Source organism: Parus major, chromosome 27 (assembly GCF_001522545.3).
Source record: "Parus major isolate Abel chromosome 27, Parus_major1.1, whole genome shotgun sequence".
Classification (NCBI taxonomy): Eukaryota; Metazoa; Chordata; class Aves; order Passeriformes; family Paridae; genus Parus; species Parus major.
The window spans coordinates 4,133,918-4,157,559 of NC_031796.1; the positions used below are offsets into that span (position 1 = coordinate 4,133,918).

Consider the following 23,642-nt stretch of genomic DNA (forward strand, 5'->3'; position numbering starts at 1 on the left):
CACTTCCAGCCTCGCCACAGGCCCGCCTTCCTCCCCCTCCACGTTCACCCTGCTGCCCACCCTTCCCCATCTCTCCCTGCCACAGGTGTCCCACACTGCCCGCACCCACTCCTGTGCCACCCCCAGGTGGGGGCTGACCCCTAAGGCCCTGCAGAGTGGTGCCTAACTCATCCCCCCCTCCAGCCCTCCCACCTGTTCCCAAAAGCATCCTGCATGGTCAGTGTTCATCCCAGACTGCTGGCAGGTCCCACTGCAGGCTCCTGTAAGCCTCAGGTCAATGCTGCTGTCACCAATCTCCAATTGCTGCTCTGCGCCACCCACTCCTTCTCTGAGCAGCGTGGCCCAATCCAGCCAGTCCACCCCCAGCTCTGCTTGGTGATGCCTGTCCTGTGCCTGCAGAGAAGAGCTGGATCCATCCCCTCTCTGCATCCTGTTCCTCTGTCTGGGGGCTTCTTCCTCAGGGCACATGGTCTCCCTCTCCTCCCCTTCCCACTTCAGCTCCTCCAGAGGGGAGCTCTGTGCAGTGCTGCACTCTGATCTCTGCCCTGTCCCCAGCTCTGGGTCCCACAGCAGCATCACCGCAGCACCCAAGGCCAGAGCATCACAGGACCCTCAGTCCCACCAAGGCAATCCCAGGGCAAGTTTCACCATCACTCCCCTCTCTGTGTCTGCATAAGTTCCCAAAGTGACACTACAAGTCAGGGTGTCCAGCTTATTTGGTTTACTCCTGCTCATCCCAGGGCTGTGCCCACAGCACTGCCATGTCCCAGCTTCCTGGCTTTGCCTGTTGGCATTTGCCCAGAAATGTGTCTGGATGGCCCAGAGCATCAGATCACCCCCAAAGCACAGTGTGAGGACCTTGCCCTAGTTTATCCATGTATATATTGGCTTGCTTCCTTTACCCAGCCCTTGAGGGGATTTTGATAAAACAAAAATGAAGATTGGTGAGTTGTAGCCAAAGTCAGGAGCTTGTGACTGGCTGAGGGTGGCAGGCAGCTTGGTAGGGACAGTGACAGTGTCCTTTTGGGGCAGCTGGGACTCCATGCTCTGCTGCTGCGACTTTAGAGGCTCAGAAGTGTTCAGGTCAGGGTTTACTTGTTGCATTTTCCTCCTTGTTCTGCGTTTGGCATTTCTCTCTGGGTTGCTGCCCACTCTGCTAGGGCAGTTGCAGCAGAAGTTATGCAGGAAGGAGGGGAAAACCCTGATCCAACTACCATCTGTGTTTAACCTGAGGGCCAGAAAAAAATTCCACAGGAAATCAGAGCGTCCTCACTGCCCCAGCCTGGGAGATCCTCTCCCCGCATGCTCCCAGACTGAAGGAGTTTCTGCTCCCTCTGGTGGCTCCAGCATCTCCTCTCCCAGCACATCCCAGCATGGATTTGGGCTGCACCCATTGCTCCTGGGTCACAGCCTGTGGTGATGGGTCACAAACACTCCCCTGCTGGCTCCTGTCTTCATCCCACCAGGGACCCCAAAATCTGAAACATCCCACTGCCTATTATACAGTGCCTGGAGGTAACATTGTGGCATCTTGCAATGGTTTTGGTTGGAAAGGGGACCTCAAGTCATTCTAACCCCCTGTCATGGGCAGGGACATCTTCTGCTAGACCTGTCCAAACTGGTCTTGAACACTTCCAGGGATGGAACATTCACTTCCCAGCAATGTTTTCAGGACTAGCAGCACCTTACTGCAGTTTGCAGGGAAATTCCATCAAACGTTGGATTGAGTTCACTCCATCCTTGTCCTCAGGCAGGACCAGCCCAGGAACGTGAAGGCAGGTCAAATATTTCATTTTGTGACTTTTTGGTTTTTCTTTAGTGTTTTTGCACCATGCTGAGAGTATCACAGCCCACTCTGGACAGGGGATTCCACGACACAGAGCTGCACATCCTTTGGGAGCAGCAGCACTTGCCAGTTTGGGCAGCCAGGAGCTGGGTGGGACGAGTCCCTGGTGAAGAGCGCCTGGGAGATGGATAGTAGGTTAGGTCTGGAGGTGTGCAGAGCCAAACAAGATGCCATAGTCCTCTGTAGATAGTTAAGACTAATCTTCCTTTCCATGAAACTCAGACACAGTCGCAGGATGACACAGCACAGCACATGGAAACTGTGTGGGCAGAAAGCCCCACATGATGGGAAAGGCCACATAGGCAGCATGTCCAGGCAGGAAAATAAGGAATTCGGATGCCCTAAAACTGGCTAATGGGGTCTGAAGTGAGACATGGCTCCTGGATCTGAAGCAGCACAAGACTGGAGCTTCCAAAAAACAAGTTTGGGGTTTGTATTGATGTCTTATCCACAATACAGGCCTTTTTGTTACTGCATGAGGGTTGAAGGGCTTCTCCTAGTCCCCTTTGCTATTAACAAACCCTGGGGAGGGAACTGGATCCCAGGCAGATAGTGGTTCCCCACTGAGGAGGACAGCAGCATCCTTGAGGTCGGTGGGGCTGTGTGGAGAAGCAAAGAGGTGCCAAAATTTCTTTTAAAGCCAAGGAAATCTCCCAGGTCCTGAGGCAGAGTCTGTATCTCTACCTCATCCTCACAAAAACCGTCCCCTCTTGTGGACAGCTGCCAGCCCTGGGACAAGTGCTGTCATCCCCATCTCCTATCATGAGCCTGTGGCTCTTGTACAGCTTTGTCCACATTGTCTGTAGCCTCCAGCACCTCCGAGACGTGGCTGCAGCTCTTGGCACCCACTAAAACTTGTATTCCACAGCTTGGTATTTCTGTGTCCTGGGTTGTCTTGACCCAGGGTTGTGTCATTACTGTCCCCAACCCCTGTCACCCAGTGGGAGAGAGCATCCCAGGGAAATTACTACAGCCCTTCTCTCCCTTTTTCTCCTAAGGTGTATTCCAAGTGCCTCAGTTTCCCCAGCTCTGACTGGGACCCTGGTATTGCAGAGGAACAAGAGGTTTATAAAACCCCTTTGAGAGACACCCACAGGCAGTTCTGATGTTTCAGGGAACACAGTCCCTGTGCAGATCCCAATCCCAGGATTTTCTCAGCACAGGATCAATTACTGAGGACACAGAGCGAAAAACCCCATACAGGTGAGAAGAAAATCAGGTTCAAATTATGTGACCCCAAGCTGAGCTTCCCTCCCTTTGAGATGTCCAGGTTGTTATCCAGACTGCTGGTTCCACCAGGTCCAGTTCCTGGCTGCATCTCCTTCAGCTCCCAGCTCTGCTTCAGTAGGGATATTCCCTCTCTGGTGAGGGAACTGAGAACCCACACTTTTGTATTAGTTCATATTTGCTCTATTTCTCTTTAAATCCTTGAACTGCAGCAGACGAGGTTTAGAACCAGCTGCCTTTCAAGAGTTAATAAAAGGAAGGAGTGAACAAGATTTAGTAAGGAATTAAAGCCATGCGGAAGAGCCTACGGGAAAGAGCCTGGTACGAGCCCTGGGGCTGCCGGTCACCAGTGCCGAGGGAGGACTCGCTGCCAGGGTTTATGAGCTCCTTGTTTAAGCCAGGAGAGTAAAAACCTCCTAAGGAGCTGGAGGCAAAGCGGGCGGGGACACTCCGAAGTGACGAGACAGCAGTTTCCTCTGGCCTCCCCAGTCACTATGTGTGTCATTCACCCAGGCTCATGATTCACCTCCTCGCCCGCTAAAAACCTCCAGCTATTACAGAGCGGCTGCCCATCCCTCCTGGTGGGGCTGACCCGAGCAGTCCCCCCAGCCCGGGGCTCACAGAAGATGGGACAGCTCTCCGTGACGCTCGGGATCCTCCTGCTCTGCACTACCGGCAGCGGGGGTAGGTTTACTCTGTCACTTCTGCCACTGCTTAAAGCTATTTAGTGAAGATGTTGCCAGTTACTTCTACAAATGCCAGAACTTCCTGCATTCCCAGGGTCTGTGATTTCTTGGGAAAAGCCGTCGGAGGGGGAGCTGGCAGCCTGAGCTGCACGTACGAAGCCCCGCTTAGGCTGGTTGGGCTTCGGCTGGGTCGGGTCCAGGAAGTTCTCAAGGTTGTTATAGGGTCAAGACATACTTTAGTGAGTTACTCTTACTCGATGTAGTGAGTTTATATCCTCTATCTGCTCTGTGTTTGGCTCTGGCTACTGGTTTGTACTGAAGGACTGGGGTGTGACTTGGGCTTCATTCTTTAGAAACTGAAAATTCAGTGGGAGAAATCGCTACAGGTAATCCCTCCCCATGTCTGTGCATTTTAAGGGCCAGGGAGGGGGCATTTATGTCAGTATGGCTGTCCGGTGTTATTTTTCTCATGTTATTTTGATGCTTTTCTTTAAGAAATCTGATTTCTGCCATCAGATGATCTTGGCATAGTTTGTATTTTTATAAAGTTTTCCAATGTCAGAAGTACAGAAAAGCTGCAAAAGTATTATCTCCTCCCCAGGTGTGTTCCTAGGGCTCAAAGGAAATCTTGAAACTCCAATATGGTGATTACAATCACATTGTTTTCAAGGCCATACTCAGGGTTTGGGGCAACATTGTTCTGTCTAAAGAATTTCAGATTGGTGAATTCCCAGGAACAGCCTGAGGCTCCGATCTGCTGCCAGATGGAGCTGTCGTCAGTACAGGACATGGGATAGCCCCTGCAAGAGTGTGAGTTCATAGAGCTGCAGTCTGGGGCTGTGCATGTGATATCTCTGATGCTCAGTTTGGGGCATTCCATTCCCAGGAAGATGCTGGCAGGAAGGGAGAGGCTCCAGGGAAGAAACACCCCCAGAATGGTAGGGTGGGGATCAGCCAAGAAAGCTAAGATACTTATCACTTAGTCAAACAGAAGGGCTGGACAGGATGTGGTTTGTACCTTTATCAAGTTTCCTCAAATGTCTTTATCAGGTTTCCTTTGTGCTCATTCTTGCTCAAATTGGCAGAGGGGGAAAACAAAGTGTGTGGCAGCTCCTACACCACACAGAGGTTACTCCAAGTGCAGACTGGGACCAAGTAATTTTCTCCAGTCAGGACAGGGTGATGCTGAGCCACAGATGTGTGGGGTGTTTCAAGTACATCACTTCCCTAAATTCAATCCCAGGCTGGACGGAGCTCGGAGCAGCCTGGTCTAGTGGAAGATGTTCCTGCTCCTGACAGGGAGTGGAACTGGATGGGCTTTAAGGTCACTTCCAACCCAAACCAGTCTGAGGTTCCCTACTTACACCTCTCTCAGGGCCACAGCTCTGCCCAGCCCCAGGTGGGTAGTTCCCATCATCCTTCCCAGTTTACCTTTCATTTCCCTGTATTTCAGGATTGCTTTTTTCCAAAAGTTGGAGTCTTTAGGATCCGCTGATTGGTGAAAGTAGCTGCTACCATAGTTTAAAAATGCAGATTTTGTACTTGGGTTTATTAGCTTTTATGGCTAGGAAAAAAAGCTCCAAAAATAATGATAATAAAAAAAAAAGTCACTAAAAAATACAGAATTTATTAGTATAGGCTGTACTGGGACGGTGTTGACCTGCTCACAGCCATGCAGTGTCCGAATCTCGGAAGGACTGCCAGGCACTCACAGGGCCAAAACCTGAGGGGAGTCCAGCTGCAGCATCCTCCCCATCTTTCACATCCTCCATATCCTCCACTTCCACCTGTCTGTGCTTTTGTTCTGACATCCTCGCAAGATCCCTGCTCTAACAAAACCCTCCCAACACTGCATCCCTGCATCCAGGCATGCAACCAGTGCTGAGAATGCCAAAAAAGAAATATTCCCCCATGGTGGGGGTGAGCAGTTGCCTGCTCACAGCAGGACCAGACTAATGTTTGGATGGTCATAACTGCCCAGGTCCTGCTCCATCCAGCCCCATGGAAGTGCAGCCAAGAATGGCCCTGTACAGTGCTGGAGATTGGTTCCAGGGAAGGGAAGGGTCCTCCATCCCCAGGAAAGTGTCTTGGTCATGGAATGATGGACACCACAGGGACCACAGGGCTGTGTGAGTCTGGGGGCAGATACAGACCTCCAGGGATGCCCTAGACAAAGCCACAAGCAATGGCACAGTGACATGATGTGACATCAGACCTCAGGGGAGCCTTGGAAATGGCAGCATCCCTCCCACAGGGACTTCCCAGCTGTAGCCCCACATGAGCCCATGTGTAGCTCCCCAGCTATGACACTGCTCTGCCTGCGTCTGTGGCCTTTGTCACAAAATCCACCAGAATATTGGATTTACATCCCCAGCAAAGAGAGGGGACATCAGATAAAGGACACCTGGGCTTTGGGGTGGCAGCAGAAGGAGAGGAAAGGAAGGTGCCAGGGTCCAGAGGCTGCACACAGGCAGGAGGTAATTTGTACCAAATGGTGAACAACAGATGAGCTCCTGGCGTTCCTTAGCTCCAGGATTAGATTTCATGGCATGAGAAGACACCCTTGGGCTCTACCAGCAGACATGGTCCTGGAATCCTCCACATGGAGTTTCAGTGGAACCTGGTCTCATTGAGACCAGGGTTAACACTGCACAGGGGGAAATGAGGCAGGGAGTGGCTATGGGACTGGGTCAAGTCACAGGGAAAACCTGTTTGAGGCAGGATTTGGACTGATGAGTCTCATGTCCCAGAACCCTCATGGAACCCTTGTTAGCTTTGCCCTTCCCCAGCAAGGCGGGTGCTGGGGCAGAGCCAGGTGACTAAACCAGATAAAACCCACCATGAGGGGACAAACCCCACACTGGCATTAAACAGGAGCCTGGACAAGAAGTGTTGCTGGTGGCACTTGGTGCTGTAACTCTGGCTGAGCAGAGCTGAGCAACCACAGTTGTGAGCCAGCAGCTAGACACGGCCACTACATGAGGGATGTGAGAGTGGAAATAAGGGATACTCCTGGCATTATGGCAGGTGGGTATTTGGCACCTCTCCCCATCCCTGAGCAAAGGCCTGTCATCCTGCTCCAGGCATCAAAGCACCAGGGCTCCCCGCGGATCTGCAGATTTGGAAGCTGTTTCCATGTTCAGGCAAGTTGCCCTGGGGTTGGTAGCTCTGAGCTACCAGGTAGCTTAATCCAGAGCATCTGGAGCTGCCAGGGCTGTCTCCATCCTTGAGGGCTCTCTGGGCAGTGCTTCCCTGCTTCCGAGAGGGCTGAGCTGCTCTCAGCTGCATGGCACAACACAAATCCATGGCACGAGCTCTGGCTGCAAACACTGGCACTTCGCACGGCAGGAGGGATTTCACATGGATGCAGCAGGAGCCAGTGAGAGATGTAGGAAGTGTTGTCGCTGCTTGCAGAGAGGCCTTTGCCTTCCCTCTTCCTAGCCCTGTCTACCCAAGGATTAGTACTGCTGCTGGCACATTGCTGAGGTGCAGGAAGCACTGGAGACCAACCTGTCACTCTTTTGGACAAAATTACAATTCAAATCTGTCCTCATCCTCACACAGAGCTGGGTATTTTAGGGTATGATGAGAGCTCTGGGCATGGGTGCCACCCGAAAGCTGATGCTAAGTAAGGTGCTTGGGCTCAGCCTGTAGTTTAGTCTGGGGTAAGTGGGAACTGCAGGTGTCAGAGGTGCGATGGGGACACCCTGGGGCGCATTCCCAAGCAGCCGCTGGTCCCTGGGACAGGAACAGCCTGTGACACCACCCTCAAACAGACAAAAATACACACACAGGTATGAACACGTGTGTACACTCCCTGGCTACGTGCCAGCAGGCAGGAGTGCACGGTACTGTGGTTGTGGTTCTGCTCAAAGATTTTATGATGTTGTTTCACCATTTCCTCTTTCTGCTTTGTGTTGCATTTCCTGCAGTTGTGGGACACTGCTGGGACAGCCCTGGGTAGCCATGGGGGCACACAGGGCAGAGGGGAGGCCCTAGTGCCTGCCCACTGCTCCCTGCTGGCATCCCCCAGGCTCCCCAGGCTGCAGTGTGTCCCAGACAAGTGGGCACTTGGCTGCAGTTTTCTCTGTCTGGGGAATCCTAAAACTGCTGAAATGCTTGTGTCCAGGAGGGAGGAGGCACAGGAAGCCAAGGGTGACACCGCGGCAGTGATGTCCCAGCCACTTGTCACACCAGCTGTTGACAGCAGGAACCACAGGGCCAGCCACTCTGCTCAGTGTCAGAGGACCTCCTCCTGGCCCCCACTCCACAGGCATTTTGTGGCCCTTTAATTCCCCCACTATGGGCTCACTGGCCTCTGACCTTCAGGAATAATAACAACGTGTCTCCCAGAGTCCCCACGGCCACAGACAGAGCCCAACCTTTGCCTGGGACATTGGTGCCAGCCACCACCAGCACATTTCTGGACTTGTACCCTTTCACTCCCCTCCTTTCCCTGGATTTGAAGGCAAGCCAAGATCAGCCACTGGGTTTAGTGTCTGCTCAAGGTGGCACCAACCACCCCAGGTTGAAGTGGTGGGAAGAGGCAGACAGTACCTGGCAGGGCTGTGCGTACCACACTGTATGCCTGGGAATTCACCTTTTCCACTCCTGCTGCCCCAAAGTGTCTGCACAATGATAGATGAACCCTCTGCCAGCACTGGGGGCTTCACTCCAACACCCATGTGATGCTGCAGGGGCAAGAGGACACTCTGAGGAGCTTGCAGGTAGGGAATAATCTTCAGCTCATACCAGGCTGGGGAGAGCAAGGAGACAACATCCAGGGTTTGCGGGTGGAAAAAGGAATAGAGGAGGGCTTTGGTGGGGCTCTGGCTGCTCAGAAGCTGGTGGCTGAGCATACATGTGAGTTTGGGTTCTGTGGGCTCTAAATGCTCTGGTTTGCTGTTTCAGGGGGCAACATCTGCACCACCCGTGGGGTGAACTCCTGCAAGCAGTGCTTGGCTGTCAGTCCCCTCTGCACCTGGTGCTCTGCTGAGGTAAGAGCTGGGGGCTGAGGTACATCCCTGAGAAGGGCAGGGGATGTAAAAGAAGGGAAGAACCTTTGGGATGAGTCTAGGTTAAAGCCACAAGCTCAGTCTCCATCTGTTCCCACCATATCTAAACAGATTCTTTGGTGGCACCTGGCTCAGACCTCAGCTCAAAACACTTGTCCGGTGGGCACTGCTTCTGCCCTGCTCCAAAAATATGTCCCTTATCTGGGTGTGTTGGTGGGACCAACATTGAGCTAACTGGGAAATTGTGGTGTTTCCACTAGGAATTCATTTTATCTTTCAAATATTATACATTAAAAAACTTAGTTAACTTTTGGTTTGCTTCTTGGAAACCTGTTGCAAGGCTCTGGCTGAAGGAGCCTAATTCCTGGAAGGCCTGAAAAGGGAAGGGGGCCTGGAGGGCCTGGAAGGAAGAATTGAAAATACTCGTTAGAAGTTCATGGCTGGGGTTAAAGCCTTTTTTCATTAGAAATAAGAGGAGAAGACAAGGTGCCTGGTTTTTGTTACTGAGCTAAAGTGGATGTGATTGCTGAGCTGTAGCTCTCAAATCATCTTGTTTGGGTAGGTGAGAGCCAAGCAGATCTGCCACAGTCCTGTGCAAAAATGCTGCCCTGGGAGTTGATCTATTGGGTAACAGGATGGAGTTTCCCAAGGGAATGGGAGAGGAGCCCCAGGGCAGAGCCAAGGGAGGTGATGGGGATGGGGAGAGGTGATGAAACCTTCTTCAAGGCTTTCCTTGCTTTCTCCTTCTCTCTCCTTGAAGACTCACTTCTATCAGCTGAAACTGTGCCCAAAGTGCCCAGTGGAACTTGGAAAAGACCTGGGAAAAGTGATCCAAACACTGGATCATGCCAGCAATGGTCTAATGCTTTGGGATCAATGTGTATCCAGAGGGGAGGCCTCTGGCTTGCTGAGCTCATCAGATCTGACTCTTGGCATGTGGTGTGAATAAGGATGTTTGTTCCCATTTTATCTCCCAAAAGGAGTGGCTGAAACATGCAGCTTGATAAGGGGCCTGGCTTCCCTCTCCATCTCCCCTCCGAGGGGGAATGGTGGCTGGGCTGGGCTCCTCCTTCCCAGCCGCTGATCCTGGGCTGCACTGGTGGCTTGATGGAGCAGTGGGAGCCGTGATGGGTTTTTTTTTTTCCTGCAGATCAGCAAAGGTTTCCAAAAAAGGAAATATTTCCAGTGCTGCTCCGAGCTGTGCTCCTGGGCAGACATGACAAGAGCAAGGGAGCTGTGCTGCTGCCAGACCCAGCCTCTGGAGAGCTGGGCTGTGCACTCTGCTCAGCAGCTCTGAGTCCAACATCTGGACCACATTGTCTTAATTTAGCAAATGAGGTTTTTTTCCTGAGTTTGTTTAATTTCCCTGGGGTGGGGGAGGTCTCAGATACTGTAACACCACCCCCCCACCCCCCGTTTTTAAAGGGACAGTGCCCATATTTGTGCTCCTGTTCCCACTACAGCCCTTTTCCACTCACACTCCCTTCCCAAGGAGCCTGGGGTGATGAGTTATTCCTGCTCTGTCCTGGTTTTGGATTGAAGAATGATTTAATTGTGGTTTCTTGTGATCACTGACCCCCCCAAGCACTGATGCAGGGTAGAGTTGAGTTTTATTTATTTTTCAGAAACCTTGACCACTCTTACCAACAAATAGATGTTCTCATCTGCTTTTTTGGAAAAAGCCAGCCAAGCTGTAACACTGAGACATATCTCTAAAATCCCTTTAGAGATTATTGTGACAGATCCCTCAGGGTCTCACCCACCCAAAATGTCACCCACTCTGGATCTCTTAGAGCCCAGACTGCACCAGATTTGGATTTTAGAGAAGCTGCTGGAAGGTTTTAGCTTAATTTGTGGGGGTATCTGTACTCTGCGCACTCCCAAGAGCTCTCCTGCAAGGCAGTTGATGCTGCATGTGGTCGTGTCTGAGATGAAAACAGAGATGTCCTGGGGAATATGCAAGTTCCTGCAGGCTCCCGCCCTGGGAGCTCAGGGATGGAACTGGCCCTGCCAGAGCCCTGCCTGACCCTGCCCTCATTAATCAGCTCTGGAGGCAGCAATTGGGATAAAAGAGTCAGGTTTCCCATTCTGAAGGGAGCGTGAGCAGATGTCCACTCTGCAGTGGGACAGAGGGCAGGGAGAGCTGGAAAGCATCTCTGGGAAGGGCTATGGGATGGCTGGGATAGAGATGGAGCAGACATCTCCCCACATCTCCTTGTAGGGAGCTGATGCCATTAGGGCTGTGCTGACAGGGAATGTATTTCTCATGGATGAAATCCCTGTGCTGGGAGTTTGTCACCAGCAACCTTGGGCTGCCTCCAGGTCACTCCTAACTAGGGCTGTGCCCCAGGTGTTGAGTCAGCAAAGTGGCAGAGCCTGGAGTCAAAAACTGCCAGAGCCTTGCAGCCAAAAGCCCCACTTTTGTGGTAGTTTTTGTTGTTGAGGAGGCTCCTGTAAGTCTTGAGTCAGTCACTATATTTAGCTCCAAAGAAAGGGGAAGGATGCAGCCTGGGGTTAAACAGTTTCTCCATGGAAATCCCACAGCAGGAATGATGCTGCTATGACCATAGGATGCCATGAGTCCTCTGAGGTCCTGGGAGCTCCCTAGGATCTCCAGGTATCACCAAGCAGCATGCTTAAAACCCACCTGCCCAGCATGCTTTTCACCCACATATTTTTTCAGTGATTTCCCTGACTGGGACATGATGACTGACACAATCTGGAGTGAACCAGCCACCCCTTCCCACAGCAGGGAGCCCTGTGGAGTGAGCTTGTGGGTGGGTGGGTGTGAGAGAGCTAATTTGTAGGGATGACTCATCCTCCTCTCTGTCAGCACACTGTCCAGGCAGGGGCAGGATAGGAACACGCCTGATGATGTATTTTTTGGCTATCGCTTGGCCACCGTTTCCAGAGGGCCATGGGCCAGACAGAGCCTCCTGACACCATTTGTGGTTTTCTACTCATTTGCATAAAACAAATTCATCCCTGGGTTCAACCAGCCTGAACCCTGGGCAGTTGACATCCTGCATGGGAACCTCTCCAGCACTGAAAGGCTCGGCACTGAATTCCGGTATCCCAGGAGCAGGGAGGGCACTGAACCAGCCCTATTAGGACTTGTGCCACCTCCCTTTGCTGCAGGGAAACTGTGGTGGTCCTCTGCTGGAGGACTTCAATGTAGAAAGATTTGGGCTGAGGGAGGGAGATAAAGAATCTCTTTGGAGGGGAGGGCTGGCGCTGCCTGAGCAGGAACACGAGGCAGCAGATCATGGCAGTGTTGGGCTGGGAGAGAAATTCTTCCCATATTTGTCTTCATAATCAACCAAAGGAATAGAAACCCTCCTGAATGTTCTGTGATAAGGATGAGGAGCCAGGAGCTTTCTAGGAAAGGAGGAGCTCACCATGACTCCACACTTCATGTTTCCTGCCCCTGACAGGCTCTTCAAGGCTTCTCCTGCAGCCCCAGTGCCTTTGCACTCTTTCTCTCCTTTTTTGGTGCTTCTTTCCCCAGTCAGCTCCATCCGTTAGGAAGCTGGAGAGCTGGAGATACGTATGATCCACTTCCAGACAGGAACTGAGCACAGCTCTGTGCAATGAGCTTACCCACAGTGGACACACTCCTTGCTCATGGCAGGAATTCTAAGGGCCCATATTGGAAAAATGGGGAGGAAAGGTGATTTGTCTTTTGTCAAAGTAATAAACAATTTTTAAAATCTCACGCCACATCTACTCAGCTTGCCATGTTCACATCCTGCCACACCCTCCTCTAGCCATCCCAGAGAGACAGGATTTCCTTTTAGCTCTGCCAAAACCCAAACCTAAGGCTCCAGCTGCCAGTAATCAGGACGAGGTTGGCAGGGATGTGTTTGTCAAGGGCCATTCCTTGGCAAGGGCTGATGGGCTCCTGATCTGAACCCCAGCAGGACTTGCTAATCCCAAATCCCCTCTGTCTGCTGCCTTCCTCAGGCAGAGACTGTGTTCCCCAAGAAGCCTTTGATCCTGGTCTGGAGTTAGGTGTGATAAAGCAGGAACTATCCAAGGAAAAGGTAGGGCCTTTCTTCTTCTCCCAGCATAGTCCTGAGAGGCTCCTGACCATGTCCCTCCCCTGCAGGTCTGGGCGCAGTCGACCCCTCGCTGTGACCTACGTGCCAACCTCCTGCACAACGGCTGCGGCTTGGATCACATTGAGTCCCCCAGCAGCAGTGTCATCATCGTGGAGGACCGGCCCCTCAGCAGCAAGGGCTCGGGGGGGTCCACCACCACTCAGATGAGCCCCCAGAGAATACAGCTGAACCTGCGGCCAGGTAAGAACCCCTAGACTGCTGTAGGAAGTGGGGGATGCAGTGGGAATAACCCAGAGGGCTCAGGCACTGAGTGAGCCATCACTCTACCTCACTGGCCAAGGTGGTCTCATGTCCTTTGGGGTCAAGGCCAGGCTGGCAGCAGCACAGAATCCTCCAGAACATCTCTAGCGAGCAGTTGAGCTGTCTGATCACTGTGTCCATTCTCTTGCCTCAATCCTGAGGTATTTGAGGGGCTGGATAGGATGCAACTTCAACAACACATGGGGTATTTTATAAAGACCCGAGGCATTGCTGCCATGCTCAGAATGACTGGGTGGAAGTTACTCATATCTAACAAGCCATGGAGTAGCTGGCAGGGTTGGGCTGCCACTAGATCCCTGTAATTTCCCAGGCTCTGCTCAGCCAAGCAGGCTAGAGCCAATTAACTGCTCTGGTCCTTTGCCAGCATCCAGGAATTTCAAACAACTGGGCACATGGTCTCTGTGCACATCCCTGGGCATGGCCAGGAGGTAGTCTTGCCCCAGTGGGAGGACAGCAGGCAGAGGAATCCCCACAAAATGGGGATATGGAGCTACTAAGTGGCCCTTGTTGTCTTTAGGTCTAAAGGTAGTTGTCAGGAGGCAGGTGAGTGTGCTGCTCTGAGTGCTCTGAGTGCTGAGTCTTTGGAATAAAGAGGAGAGACCCCCAGCTTGATACCATCTCTGCAACACCAAGAAAGTTTGGCATAAGTCATCTGCCTTGACTCATGAACCAAGACCAAATCACAAAGGATACAAGCAGGACAGGTCACAGCTCATGTACTACAAGCTCAGAATCCTCATGGTTTCAGCTCAATGAGGACAAACAGCTGCTCTCTAAGCACAAAAATGGGACCCCTGGCTCCATGGTGGGGTCCCAGCAGAGCTAGAGAAAGGATGGAGCTTTTTGGGCTGTCATAAATTTTGAAACTTTCTTCATCCTGAAAGAATGTGGCATGCAGACTTAAACAGGAATCTGAAAACAATAATAATTTAAGCTCAGTTAAGGCCTTTTTTTCTCAACACTTGAGGTGTTCCAACAGGGCTGCAGCTGTGTCTTGGCTTATGTTTCAAATAAACCATTTCAAAGATCAGAAGAAAGGACCTATGCCTCTTAAAAATGCAAAGAGAAAAGGTCAACCCTAAGTGCTTTCAGCATTTATTATTTTTTTTAGTGCAAAAGTCATCAAAACTGGGATGTTTCCCAGGAGGTTCTTTCTAAGGAGGTTTTTGTTTCAATGTAAAATGTTTCACCAAAATTTTCTCAGAAGGGTCTGGGAGAGCCAAGAGGAGAGTAAAGGAACAGGGATGGGAGAGGGCACAGAAAATGGTCAGAGTCCTTGGAAGCTCAGAGAAGTCCAAAGCAACCTTGCCTGCCTTGTGCTCCCTTTAAGACCTGCTGCCCACACGCTGAGGATTTTCCTCACTCCATCCAGCTGTTCCTGTAGGATATCTTGGGAAGTCAGCCCTGGACAGGACATGAGCCCTGCTCTTGTCCTGGCACTGAGAGGTTAGGAGAACAGGAGCCATAACCCCCATCTGCCATAGAATTCCAGAATGGTTTTGGGTTTGGAAGGAACCTTGAAGATGATGCTGTTCCATACCCTGACATAGGCAGGGACGCTTTCCACTAGACCAGGTCACTCCAAGTTCAATCCCATCTGGCCTTGGACACTTCCAAGGGGTGCACAGCGCATCTCCTGTGCAAGCACCTGACTGAGGGCTTTTCCCCTCTGTCTAAGGGTGATGTTCTCCTCCTAGAAGCTTTAACCATCCCCTTGGGTTCCTACTGACCCCTTTTCCCCTAAACCTGTGGTGAGCCCTCCTCCCCTTTCCAGGAGATGAGCTCTCACTCTACTGCCCTGTCACTTTGCAGATGACTCCCAGGTCTTTCATGTTCAAGTGCGTCAAGTGGAAGATTACCCAGTGGACATCTACTACCTGATGGACCTGTCCAACTCAATGAAGGATGATCTGAGGAACATCCAGAACTTGGGCACAAAACTGGCCAGTGAGATGCGTAAGCTCACCAGCAACCTACGCATCGGCTTTGGGGCCTTTGTGGACAAACCCATTTCCCCCTATATGTACATATCTCCTCCAGAAGCCGTCAAGAACCCTTGCTATGAGTAAGTCCAGGTTGAGGGAGTCATGTAAGAGCCAGAAGTTGATGGGACACCACTGCAATGTGGCTGGAAATCCACATCAGTTGGTGAAGAACTGCAGCCCAGAAATTACCTGGTTTTGAGAGGTTCTTGAAAGGTTGTCTCCCACGGGAAGGACAACAGGCTAGAGCAGGGAAAGAGTGTGAGGAGGAAGGAATGGCAGAGGCATTAGAATCTGAGTTCATCCCCCATTCCCTGTTTTCCTGTGCTAGTAGGAGGGGAGTAGGCAGAGAATTCAGGAGTGAAGCTGAATCTGGGGAAAAGTGGGTGCCTGATTCCGGACAGGGTTTAAAACTTCGTGCAATCTGTGTTCTGCTGGCACAGGGAGGAGGAGCAGGTCTAAACTAGAAATATCATTATCACTGAAATGCCCTTGAGGGGAAAAAAATTACATCATTTTTTCAAAAGAAATGTTGAGGCTGGAAGAAAATGACTTATAAAAAATCCCAGCAAGACTGAGGCTGGGAGCTGACCTGAACCCACCATCCCTACAACATTAATCTTATTTAAAAGGTCCTTCACCAGCCTCAGGCTCTGGTGGAGGTTGGGTCCCTCTAGCACACCCTGGGCAGGTCCATGGGATGTGGGATGGCTGAAGGGCAGGGTTGGGAGCTGGAAGAGCCTAATGAGCCCTGTGCCCTGAGTGCTTTCCTCCCACAGGATTGGGGAAACCTGCCTGCCTATGTTTGGGTACAAACACGTCCTGACGCTCACGGATGAGGTGACTCGCTTCAACGAGGAGGTGCAGAAGCAGAGTGTGTCCCGGAACCGTGATGCACCTGAGGGCGGCTTCGATGCCATCATCCAGGCCACTGTGTGCGATGTAAGGGGCAGGAAGGCCTGGCTGGGGTCAGGACAGGGTCAGCAGGCTGGGCCACTTGGGTTGGCAGAGACCAACCAATCCCTCCAGGACATAATAATAAACCTTATTGAGTTGTTGCATTACTGATCTCAGGAGACGGTGAAAATTCAAGTGAGACATTTCTAGCCCAATAGCCAAGGGAAGAGCAGGACTCTCATGGGATCATGCTACAGGAGAGGAGTGGAGCAGGTGCTCAGGAACAATCCCATCTCAGCCCTGCAGTGACCAATCCATAAGGGACAACACCTCCTGTGCCTTCACCTAGCTTTTGCTGGAGGTGTTGCATCCCTGAGTCATTAGCTACCTTGATTAACACTCTGACCAATTCAAACTCATCTTTCACCTACAAGCAGCCCGTGCCCACCTTCTGGACCCCACACTCCCACAGCACTTCCCTGGGAGAGCAATTGCCTTGGCTCCCTGTGCAGAGGTTGGTCTCTAAGACCAAGCTGTGACCCCCTGGCACAAAGGCAGCAGGGGGGTGCTGGCACATGGGACTGCCCTCAACATGTGTTGACACATGACTGGGAGCTTCCTTTCACTGCAGAAAAAAATTGGCTGGAGGAATGATGCTTCCCACCTGCTTGTCTTCACCACGGACGCAAAGACCCACATTGCGCTGGACGGGCGGCTGGCTGGCATTGTGCAGCCCAATGATGCACAGTGCCACATTGACAAGGATAATTTCTACTCTGCCACTACCACTCTGGTAAAGCCTGACCCAGGCATGGGGTTGTGGAGCCCAGAGCTCCTGTTGGGTCCCCATGGGATGGGAAAGGTGTTTCAGCCATGGTTGGAGAGCATGATGGAGACCAAGGTGGGGAGGTGTGCATGTTCCTAGGCTATACCTCTCCTCTTCCCCAGGACTATCCCTCTCTAGGCCTGATGACTGAGAAACTCTCACAGAAGAACATCAACTTGATCTTTGCTGTGACAGATACTGTTGTTGGCCTCTACCAGGTACCAGCTGCTGTGCAAAGCCATCTTCCTGGGGGGCCAGTGGGCCATGGGTGGCTGGACGTGGCTTGGTGGTCTCCTGTCCTACCAAAGCTCCCCTGTGCCTGGACAGGGTTTGACCTAGCCATGGCACATTTACCCATCACATAACAGACCCTGTTTATGATATTCCTCCAGAACTACAGTGAGCTGATCCCAGGCACAACTGTGGGCACCTTGTCCAGAGACTCCAGCAACGTCCTGCAGCTCATAGTGGACTCCTATGGGGTGAGTGTGCAGTGTGATGGCCCCACAACAGCATTCTCCCTAACAAAACAGCTACTTCTTCCCACTGCCAACAACCCACAGATTTGTCAGCTCCCTCAGCCCCAAGCATCCTCCTTGGACCAGCTGTGAGCATCTGCCTCCAGCCATGTGTGCAGGCACCCTGGGGGTGGAAGGTCACTGTGTTCACTGCCTGTTCCTTCCTTTCCCTTTAGATGGTGGCACAGCTAAGTCTTGAGAAAGACTTGGGGCACTTGGCTCCTTTCCCATGTGTTTGGGAGCTTCACTGTGGTGCTGGGGGCAAGGGAGGACCCTCCCAGGGCTGAACCCTGCCCAGCCCATACTATGTCTTCATCAGTCCTCTCTCCTCCCCTAGAAAATCCGCTCCAAAGTGGAGTTGGAGGTGCGTGACCTCCCTGAAGAGCTGTCTCTGGCCTTCAATGCCACCTGCCTCAACGACGAGGTGATCCCTGGGCTCAAGTCTTGCATGGGGCTCAAGATCGGGGACACGGTGAGGATCCTGCTCATAGGTTTGGCTTTTCTCCCCTCTATGTAGCAGCACTGGCAGGTCATCTGTTGCTCTGCACCAGCACCATCTGCTTCTCCCATGACCTCCCAGGTGACACAGACCCTGGAATCTCAGTACTAGAGAGACAGAGGTCCAGCAGGGTGGGTGCAAGAAGGAAAATTCTTTTTTTGAATCCGCTGGAAGCAAACTCTGTGATCTCTCTAGCGCAGCCTTGGCTGCTTCTCACAGGGCATGGGAACCTGGAATAATTTGGGTTGGAAAAGCCCTCTAAGACCATCAAGTCCTACCACTAACTGATCTCTGACAGGTCCAACACTAACCCATGTCCCTAAGCACCATATCTACAGGTTTTCTGAACACTTCCAGCAACAGTGATTCTACTTCTTCCTGGGCAGCCTGTGCCAGTGCCTGACAAACCTCTCAGTGAAGAAATTTTTCCTAATATCAGATCTAAAATTTTCCTGGTTACTGTGGCAAGTACATTCTCTGGCCCACACTGATAAGCTTTGATGAGCCCAAAGAGACTGGGTGAGTCCTATTTCTGAGCTCCTTGAGCTGGGGCATGGACTGGAGCAGATACTGACATCCAGACACATACCTTTGTCCTCCAGGTGAGCTTCAGCATCGAGGCCAAAGTGCGGGGCTGCCCTCAGGAGCAGAAGAAATTCTTCACCATCAAACCTGTGGGCTTCAAGGACAGCCTGACAGTGGAGGTGAACTTCAACTGTGAGTGCTCCTGTGAGAGCCATGCCGAGGCCAACAGCCGGTCCTGCAGCCATGGCAATGGCACGCTGGAGTGCGGCGTGTGCCGCTGCAACCCTGGGCGCCTGGGCTCACACTGCGAGTGCTCAGAGGAGGAGTACAACCCCTCACAGCAGGATAACTGCAGTCCCCAGCCAGGCCAGCCCCTGTGCAGCCAGCGTGGCGAGTGCATCTGCGGGCAGTGTGTGTGCCACAGCAGCGACTTTGGGAAGGTGACGGGCAAGTATTGCGAGTGCGACGACTTTTCCTGTGTTCGCTTCAAGGGCCAGATGTGCTCAGGTGAGTGCTGGGCTTGACAGGGTGGCAGCTTGGGGCTGTTTAGGCTGCCTGAGATCATGGGCAAGGGAGACACCAGTCATTTTGGGGCTTGTCCCATGAGTTGCCTCCACATCTGGCTTGCTCAGCCATGGATCTCCCAGGACCTGCCCTGGTCTGAAGTGATGCCAGGGGAATTACTCCCTTTTTGGCCACTGATATCACCTCCTGTGCCTGAGAGATAGGAGTGGAGATCGGCTAGAAATTAAAAAAATTTACAAAGGAGGCCTGGTGGGGACCAAGCAAAGAAGCTCTGGGGTGCACAGGGCAGGGACCTTGCTTGAACCACTGCTCAAACACATCATAAGTACTGCTCTGCAGGAGGAAACCCCAGGGTGGAGGAGGAGGGGTGGGGAGAGGTGGGTTTTCTCCTCCTCTTCCAGGAGTTCTGGAAGACCTCCTATTGGCAAAAGTGTTGGGGAAGTAAATCCTCCCTCCTCACAGGCGTTACAGCATCTCCCCTCCTGAATATTTGTCTTTTCCACGTGCTCCCAGACTCCCCCTCTCAAGTCCAGCTGCTCTCATTACTGGGAAGAGAGGTCCAGGTCCTTGGGTTCTCTGGTTCTCCAGGGAAGAAGCCCTCCTGCAGATTCCCCATCCCAGCAGCAGTTCTAAATGTTCTGATATGACAGGGTCTCTTACCCACCAGGAGCCTTCATTTAAGGACCCACATCTCCAGTAAACACTGAAGGTCTGAGTGATCGCAGTGCTCTGCCCATCTCCCATATTTAAAGAATGTGAGAGAGGTGACAGTGCCTAGGAATGGGGCATGAAACTGCAGCACATCATCTCCAGGAGCAGAGCACCCCAAAACTGATTCAAGAGGGGAATGGGAGAGGGGTAGCCAGCCCTATTCTTAACCCCAGCCTCCCTCTGTAAACCCAGGATAGGTAGCTGCTAGCGGAGTGCTACAAAAAGCCACCGCTTTCCTGCTGAAATCATAGAAATCCCCAGGAAAACATCAGTGGCCAAAGCTGATTCCACTCTGCTGGAGCCCAGCCTGGGTGAGGTGAAGCCGAGGGCCAGAAGACACTTACTTGATTCTTGCTCCCTGATGTCCCCAAATTGAATTTTTGGGACCCCATCTGCCCCTCAGGCCAACTTCATGACTCACACTGCCTCTGTGCAGCTCAGATTGATTCTTTATCTTAACAGGCTGCTGATAATGAAGGTGGAAACACTGAGTTTCCCCCACCCTGAGTAGTCTTGTCCTCAAGGAGCCTCTTCCTGTTTGAACAAAGGCTGAAGGTCCCCAGGATGGGTGAAGGGCAATGATGAAGAGCTGCCCCTGGCCAGGGTGGGCTATTAATTAACCTGAACTCTCTGATCCCGTTGGCATCAATCCCATCCCATTGAGCCACTTCTCCCCAGACTACTTGTGTGTTTCCATGCCTTGTCACACAGCATGGCACTATTTTCCTGTGACTCAACCCTAGTTCCTCATTAGTGGGAAACTATTAATTATTTCACATGCTGGTGTCTCCAAGGGCATGGCTGGGATGGTGCCAGCCAATCCCCTGCCAGGAGCAGCATTCCCAACATGTCCCGCTGTGCTTAGGGCTTAGGACAGGTCAGCATGTGCAGCTCCACAGTGTTTCCACCACTTACTGTGTCTCATCTTTGATCTGGAATCAAACCACAATCCAAATAGCTCCAGGGTTTGGCAGGATTTGAGCCTGACTGTCTGACTGTCTAATTAAACAGCTCTTGGTGAGCATGTGTTGGGCTTTTTGCAGCAGTCAGCTTTCCCTGTCTGGTCCAGGCCTGAGAAAGGAATGAGACTTGGGGGCTTTGACTTTGATATCCTTACTCAATCTGAAATTCAAAGCCACAGCCGGAACTTGACTTGCTCAGAGACAGGTCTGATGGAGCATCTCCAGCTGCTGCTTCTGGAGCTGGGGCAGCTCAGCCTGAAATGTGGGAGTTTGTTCTTGCTTGGGTAGAATAAGAGGAGTGTTGGGGACATGGTGAAGGTCTGGGTTTGGCATGAGCTTCCCTGTGTCCCACCCCAAGGACAGTGCAGAGGAGTTGTCCTAGGTGGCTGGTCTGCCTTGACATGCCCACAGAGTGTGAGCTGCCAGTCTGGGTCATAGGCATCATATGGGGAATTGCTAACGGGCTCTGTGGAGACACTTAAGAGTTCTGATGCCTTTTGGTTGTCCCCAGGCCATGGGCAGTGCAGCTGTGGGGACTGTCTGTGCAACTCAGACTGGACAGGCGACTACTGCAACTGCACCACGCGCACTGACACCTGCATGTCCAGCAATGGGCTGGTGTGCAGTGGCCATGGCTCCTGCGTATGCGGCCGCTGTGAGTGCACTCAGCCTGGGTCCTACGGAGACACCTGCGAGAAGTGCCCCACCTGCCCAGATGCCTGCACCATCAAAAAGTGAGAGAGAGCAGAGGGCTGGGACAGGTCATTCCACATTGTGGGCTGGCAGAGAGCTGGGATAGGTCATATTCCACTGGGGAGCTGGCAGAGACCTGGGAAGGGTCATATCCCATCGTGGAGCAGGCAGCACTGGTAGCAGGAGCTTTCACTATCTGCACCCCTGTAGCGTTGGAATGCTATGATTTCCACAGCCTGAGACTGAAAGGTGTGACAGTTCCCTGAGGAGAGCATGGAGAAGCTCATGGTACCTCCCTCCTCTTTCACAGGGATTGTGTGGAGTGCAAGAAGTTTGAGCGGGGAAAGCTAGTGGAGCAGCAGTCCTGCAGCCGCATGTGCCGTGATGAGATCGAGACGGTGCAGGAACTGAGTAAGAGGAGACCCAACCCCTGCCCTAATACGTGGAAATCCAGGGGGCTGTGTATGCCACACGCTTTCCTTCTGTGTGTGCACCCCTCAGCATGGGGGCTCTGAGCTTTCCCTCTGGCAGGTGACAGAGGCAAGGATGCTGTGAACTGCACCTATAAGGATGAGAATGACTGTGTGATGAGGTTCCAGTACTACGAGGACTCCAGTGGCAAGTCCATCCTCTACGTCATTGAGGAGCCTGGTGAGACCCAGCTGCCACGCTTAGGCTGGTGGCTGCAGAATGTGCTCTGCTGTATTTCTGTGCGCAATGGGGAGATGTTGAGTGCCCTTTGTACCTCCCACTCCAGCCAGGCTCATGAGACATCACAGCTGGGGGCTGAGAGGGATTAAAGAACTTCTTTGTTCCCTGCTCAGTGCCACCGGGGCTGTGATTTCCTGCTTCTCAGGTATCACATTTCCTAAGTTACTTCACCCCCTCATTGAGGCCAAGGAAGGGGGTTCAACCTTCCCACCACCCTGATCCTGTGTCTAACTTTGTGGGGGAGATTTTTCTTGGAAAGCAGGTCAGAGGAGCCTCCCATCAGCAGCCCCGGGGTCTACACTGACCTCAGCTGAGCCTGGGGCTGTGTGGCTGCAGATCCTTCAGAAGCAGGGCCATGGGCAGGGTACACCAGCTCCCACTGCAGCTGTCTGCCATGGGCAGGGTACAGCCCACACTCAGCCCCACAGGCATACGGGAGAGGAGAGGCAGGCGAGAGCTGGGGTGGCCAGTTGGCCCTGGGTAGTGTGCAGGGAGAGCAGGAGCTGTGAAGGCTCACACTGGATCTCACTGTCCATATTTGCCAATTCAGTGTTGACACATAGCCAGAGGCTGGGGCAGGGTGTCAGTAGGTTGGTGGTTTGGGGCAAACTTCCACAAGTACAACGATTTGATCTCTGGTGTCATCCTTCACTGTGAGTGGGACTTGTAATGCCCCTGATCTGTCTCCAGACTTGGGTACAGACCCCCACCCTACAGACAGGTGCTCAAGTATATTGGCACAGGTGCCCCATGGACAGGATCCTCCTTCACAGAGCCTGCTGTGCTCAGGGTGGAGGATCCTGCTTGCTGGCCAGGTAGCCCCAGAGCTGCTTTTAGTTGCCCTGGGTCTGCTGAGCCCTCCCCCAACTCTGCCTTCCTCTCCTCCAGACTGTCCAAAGGGGCCAGATGTCCTGGTAGTCCTGCTCTCAGTGACAGGTGCCATCCTGCTTATTGGCCTCACTGCCCTGCTCATCTGGAAGCTCCTCATCACCATCCATGATCGCCGTGAATTTGCCCGTTTCGAGGAGGAGAAGGCCAGGGCCAAGTGGGATACGGTGAGGAGATTGGGTGTGCTGGGCAGGAGCTCCAAAACCCCACAGCCCCTGGTTTGAGGGATCCAGATCCCAGTGCTCCCAGCATGAGAGCCCAGCTGCTGTCTGTGGTCCCATGATATGGTCGTTGAGGACCAATTTGTCCCATTCCTCTCTAAAGCCTGGGACAGTGTCCTAGGCAGGATTCAAGGTGACACTGCCAGCCAGGACACCCCTTCCCTGAGCCCACTCTGGTCCCAGGGGCTGTGCACAGGTGATAGACAATGTCCTAGATGATTTTCCCACGTCCAGCATGTCCAAAGCACTTGTCAGCAGCATGATTCCCTTACTCACTGCTCATATCAGTGTTTCCATCCCATGAGTAAGGCAGAAGGCCCCTCCTGCCACAGGATGCTGGAAAGCACTGAGGAACTCAGAGCACAAGGGAGGAGAGTGGGACAGCACTGATATCTCTCCCCCACCTCTCCTTCATCTCCTAACTCCCCACAGAGGGATGGGATGGGATGGGATGGGATGGGATGGGATGGGATGGGATGGGATGGGATGGGATGGGATGGGATGGGATGGGATGGGATGGGATGGGAT

The 23,642-nt window shown here is 52.5% G+C and overlaps 1 protein-coding gene across 2 annotated transcripts in view; it reads left to right on the forward strand.

Moving 5' to 3' along the window:
• Positions 1-3,420: 3,420 nt before the first annotated feature.
• The window catches only part of ITGB3 (integrin subunit beta 3), a 23,298-nt gene continuing 3,076 nt past the window's right edge, over positions 3,421-23,642 (forward strand). Inside the window, exons 1-14 of one of the 2 annotated variants that reach the window (XM_015651387.3) lie at positions 3,421-3,757; positions 8,671-8,756; positions 12,883-13,075; positions 14,969-15,221; positions 15,918-16,080; positions 16,667-16,828; positions 16,984-17,079; positions 17,254-17,343; positions 17,717-17,851; positions 18,481-18,910; positions 21,113-21,335; positions 21,605-21,705; positions 21,826-21,945; positions 22,894-23,060. In XM_015651387.3, coding sequence (XP_015506873.1) covers positions 3,700-3,757; positions 8,671-8,756; positions 12,883-13,075; positions 14,969-15,221; positions 15,918-16,080; positions 16,667-16,828; positions 16,984-17,079; positions 17,254-17,343; positions 17,717-17,851; positions 18,481-18,910; positions 21,113-21,335; positions 21,605-21,705; positions 21,826-21,945; positions 22,894-23,060 — 2,277 coding nt within the window. In that variant the 5' untranslated portion in view covers positions 3,421-3,699. Of the gene's footprint in view, positions 3,758-8,028; positions 8,487-8,670; positions 8,757-12,882; positions 13,076-14,968; positions 15,222-15,917; positions 16,081-16,666; positions 16,829-16,983; positions 17,080-17,253; positions 17,344-17,716; positions 17,852-18,480; positions 18,911-21,112; positions 21,336-21,604; positions 21,706-21,825; positions 21,946-22,893; positions 23,061-23,642 lie in introns of those variants that run through there. The other variant, XM_015651386.3, reaches the window with a different exon arrangement.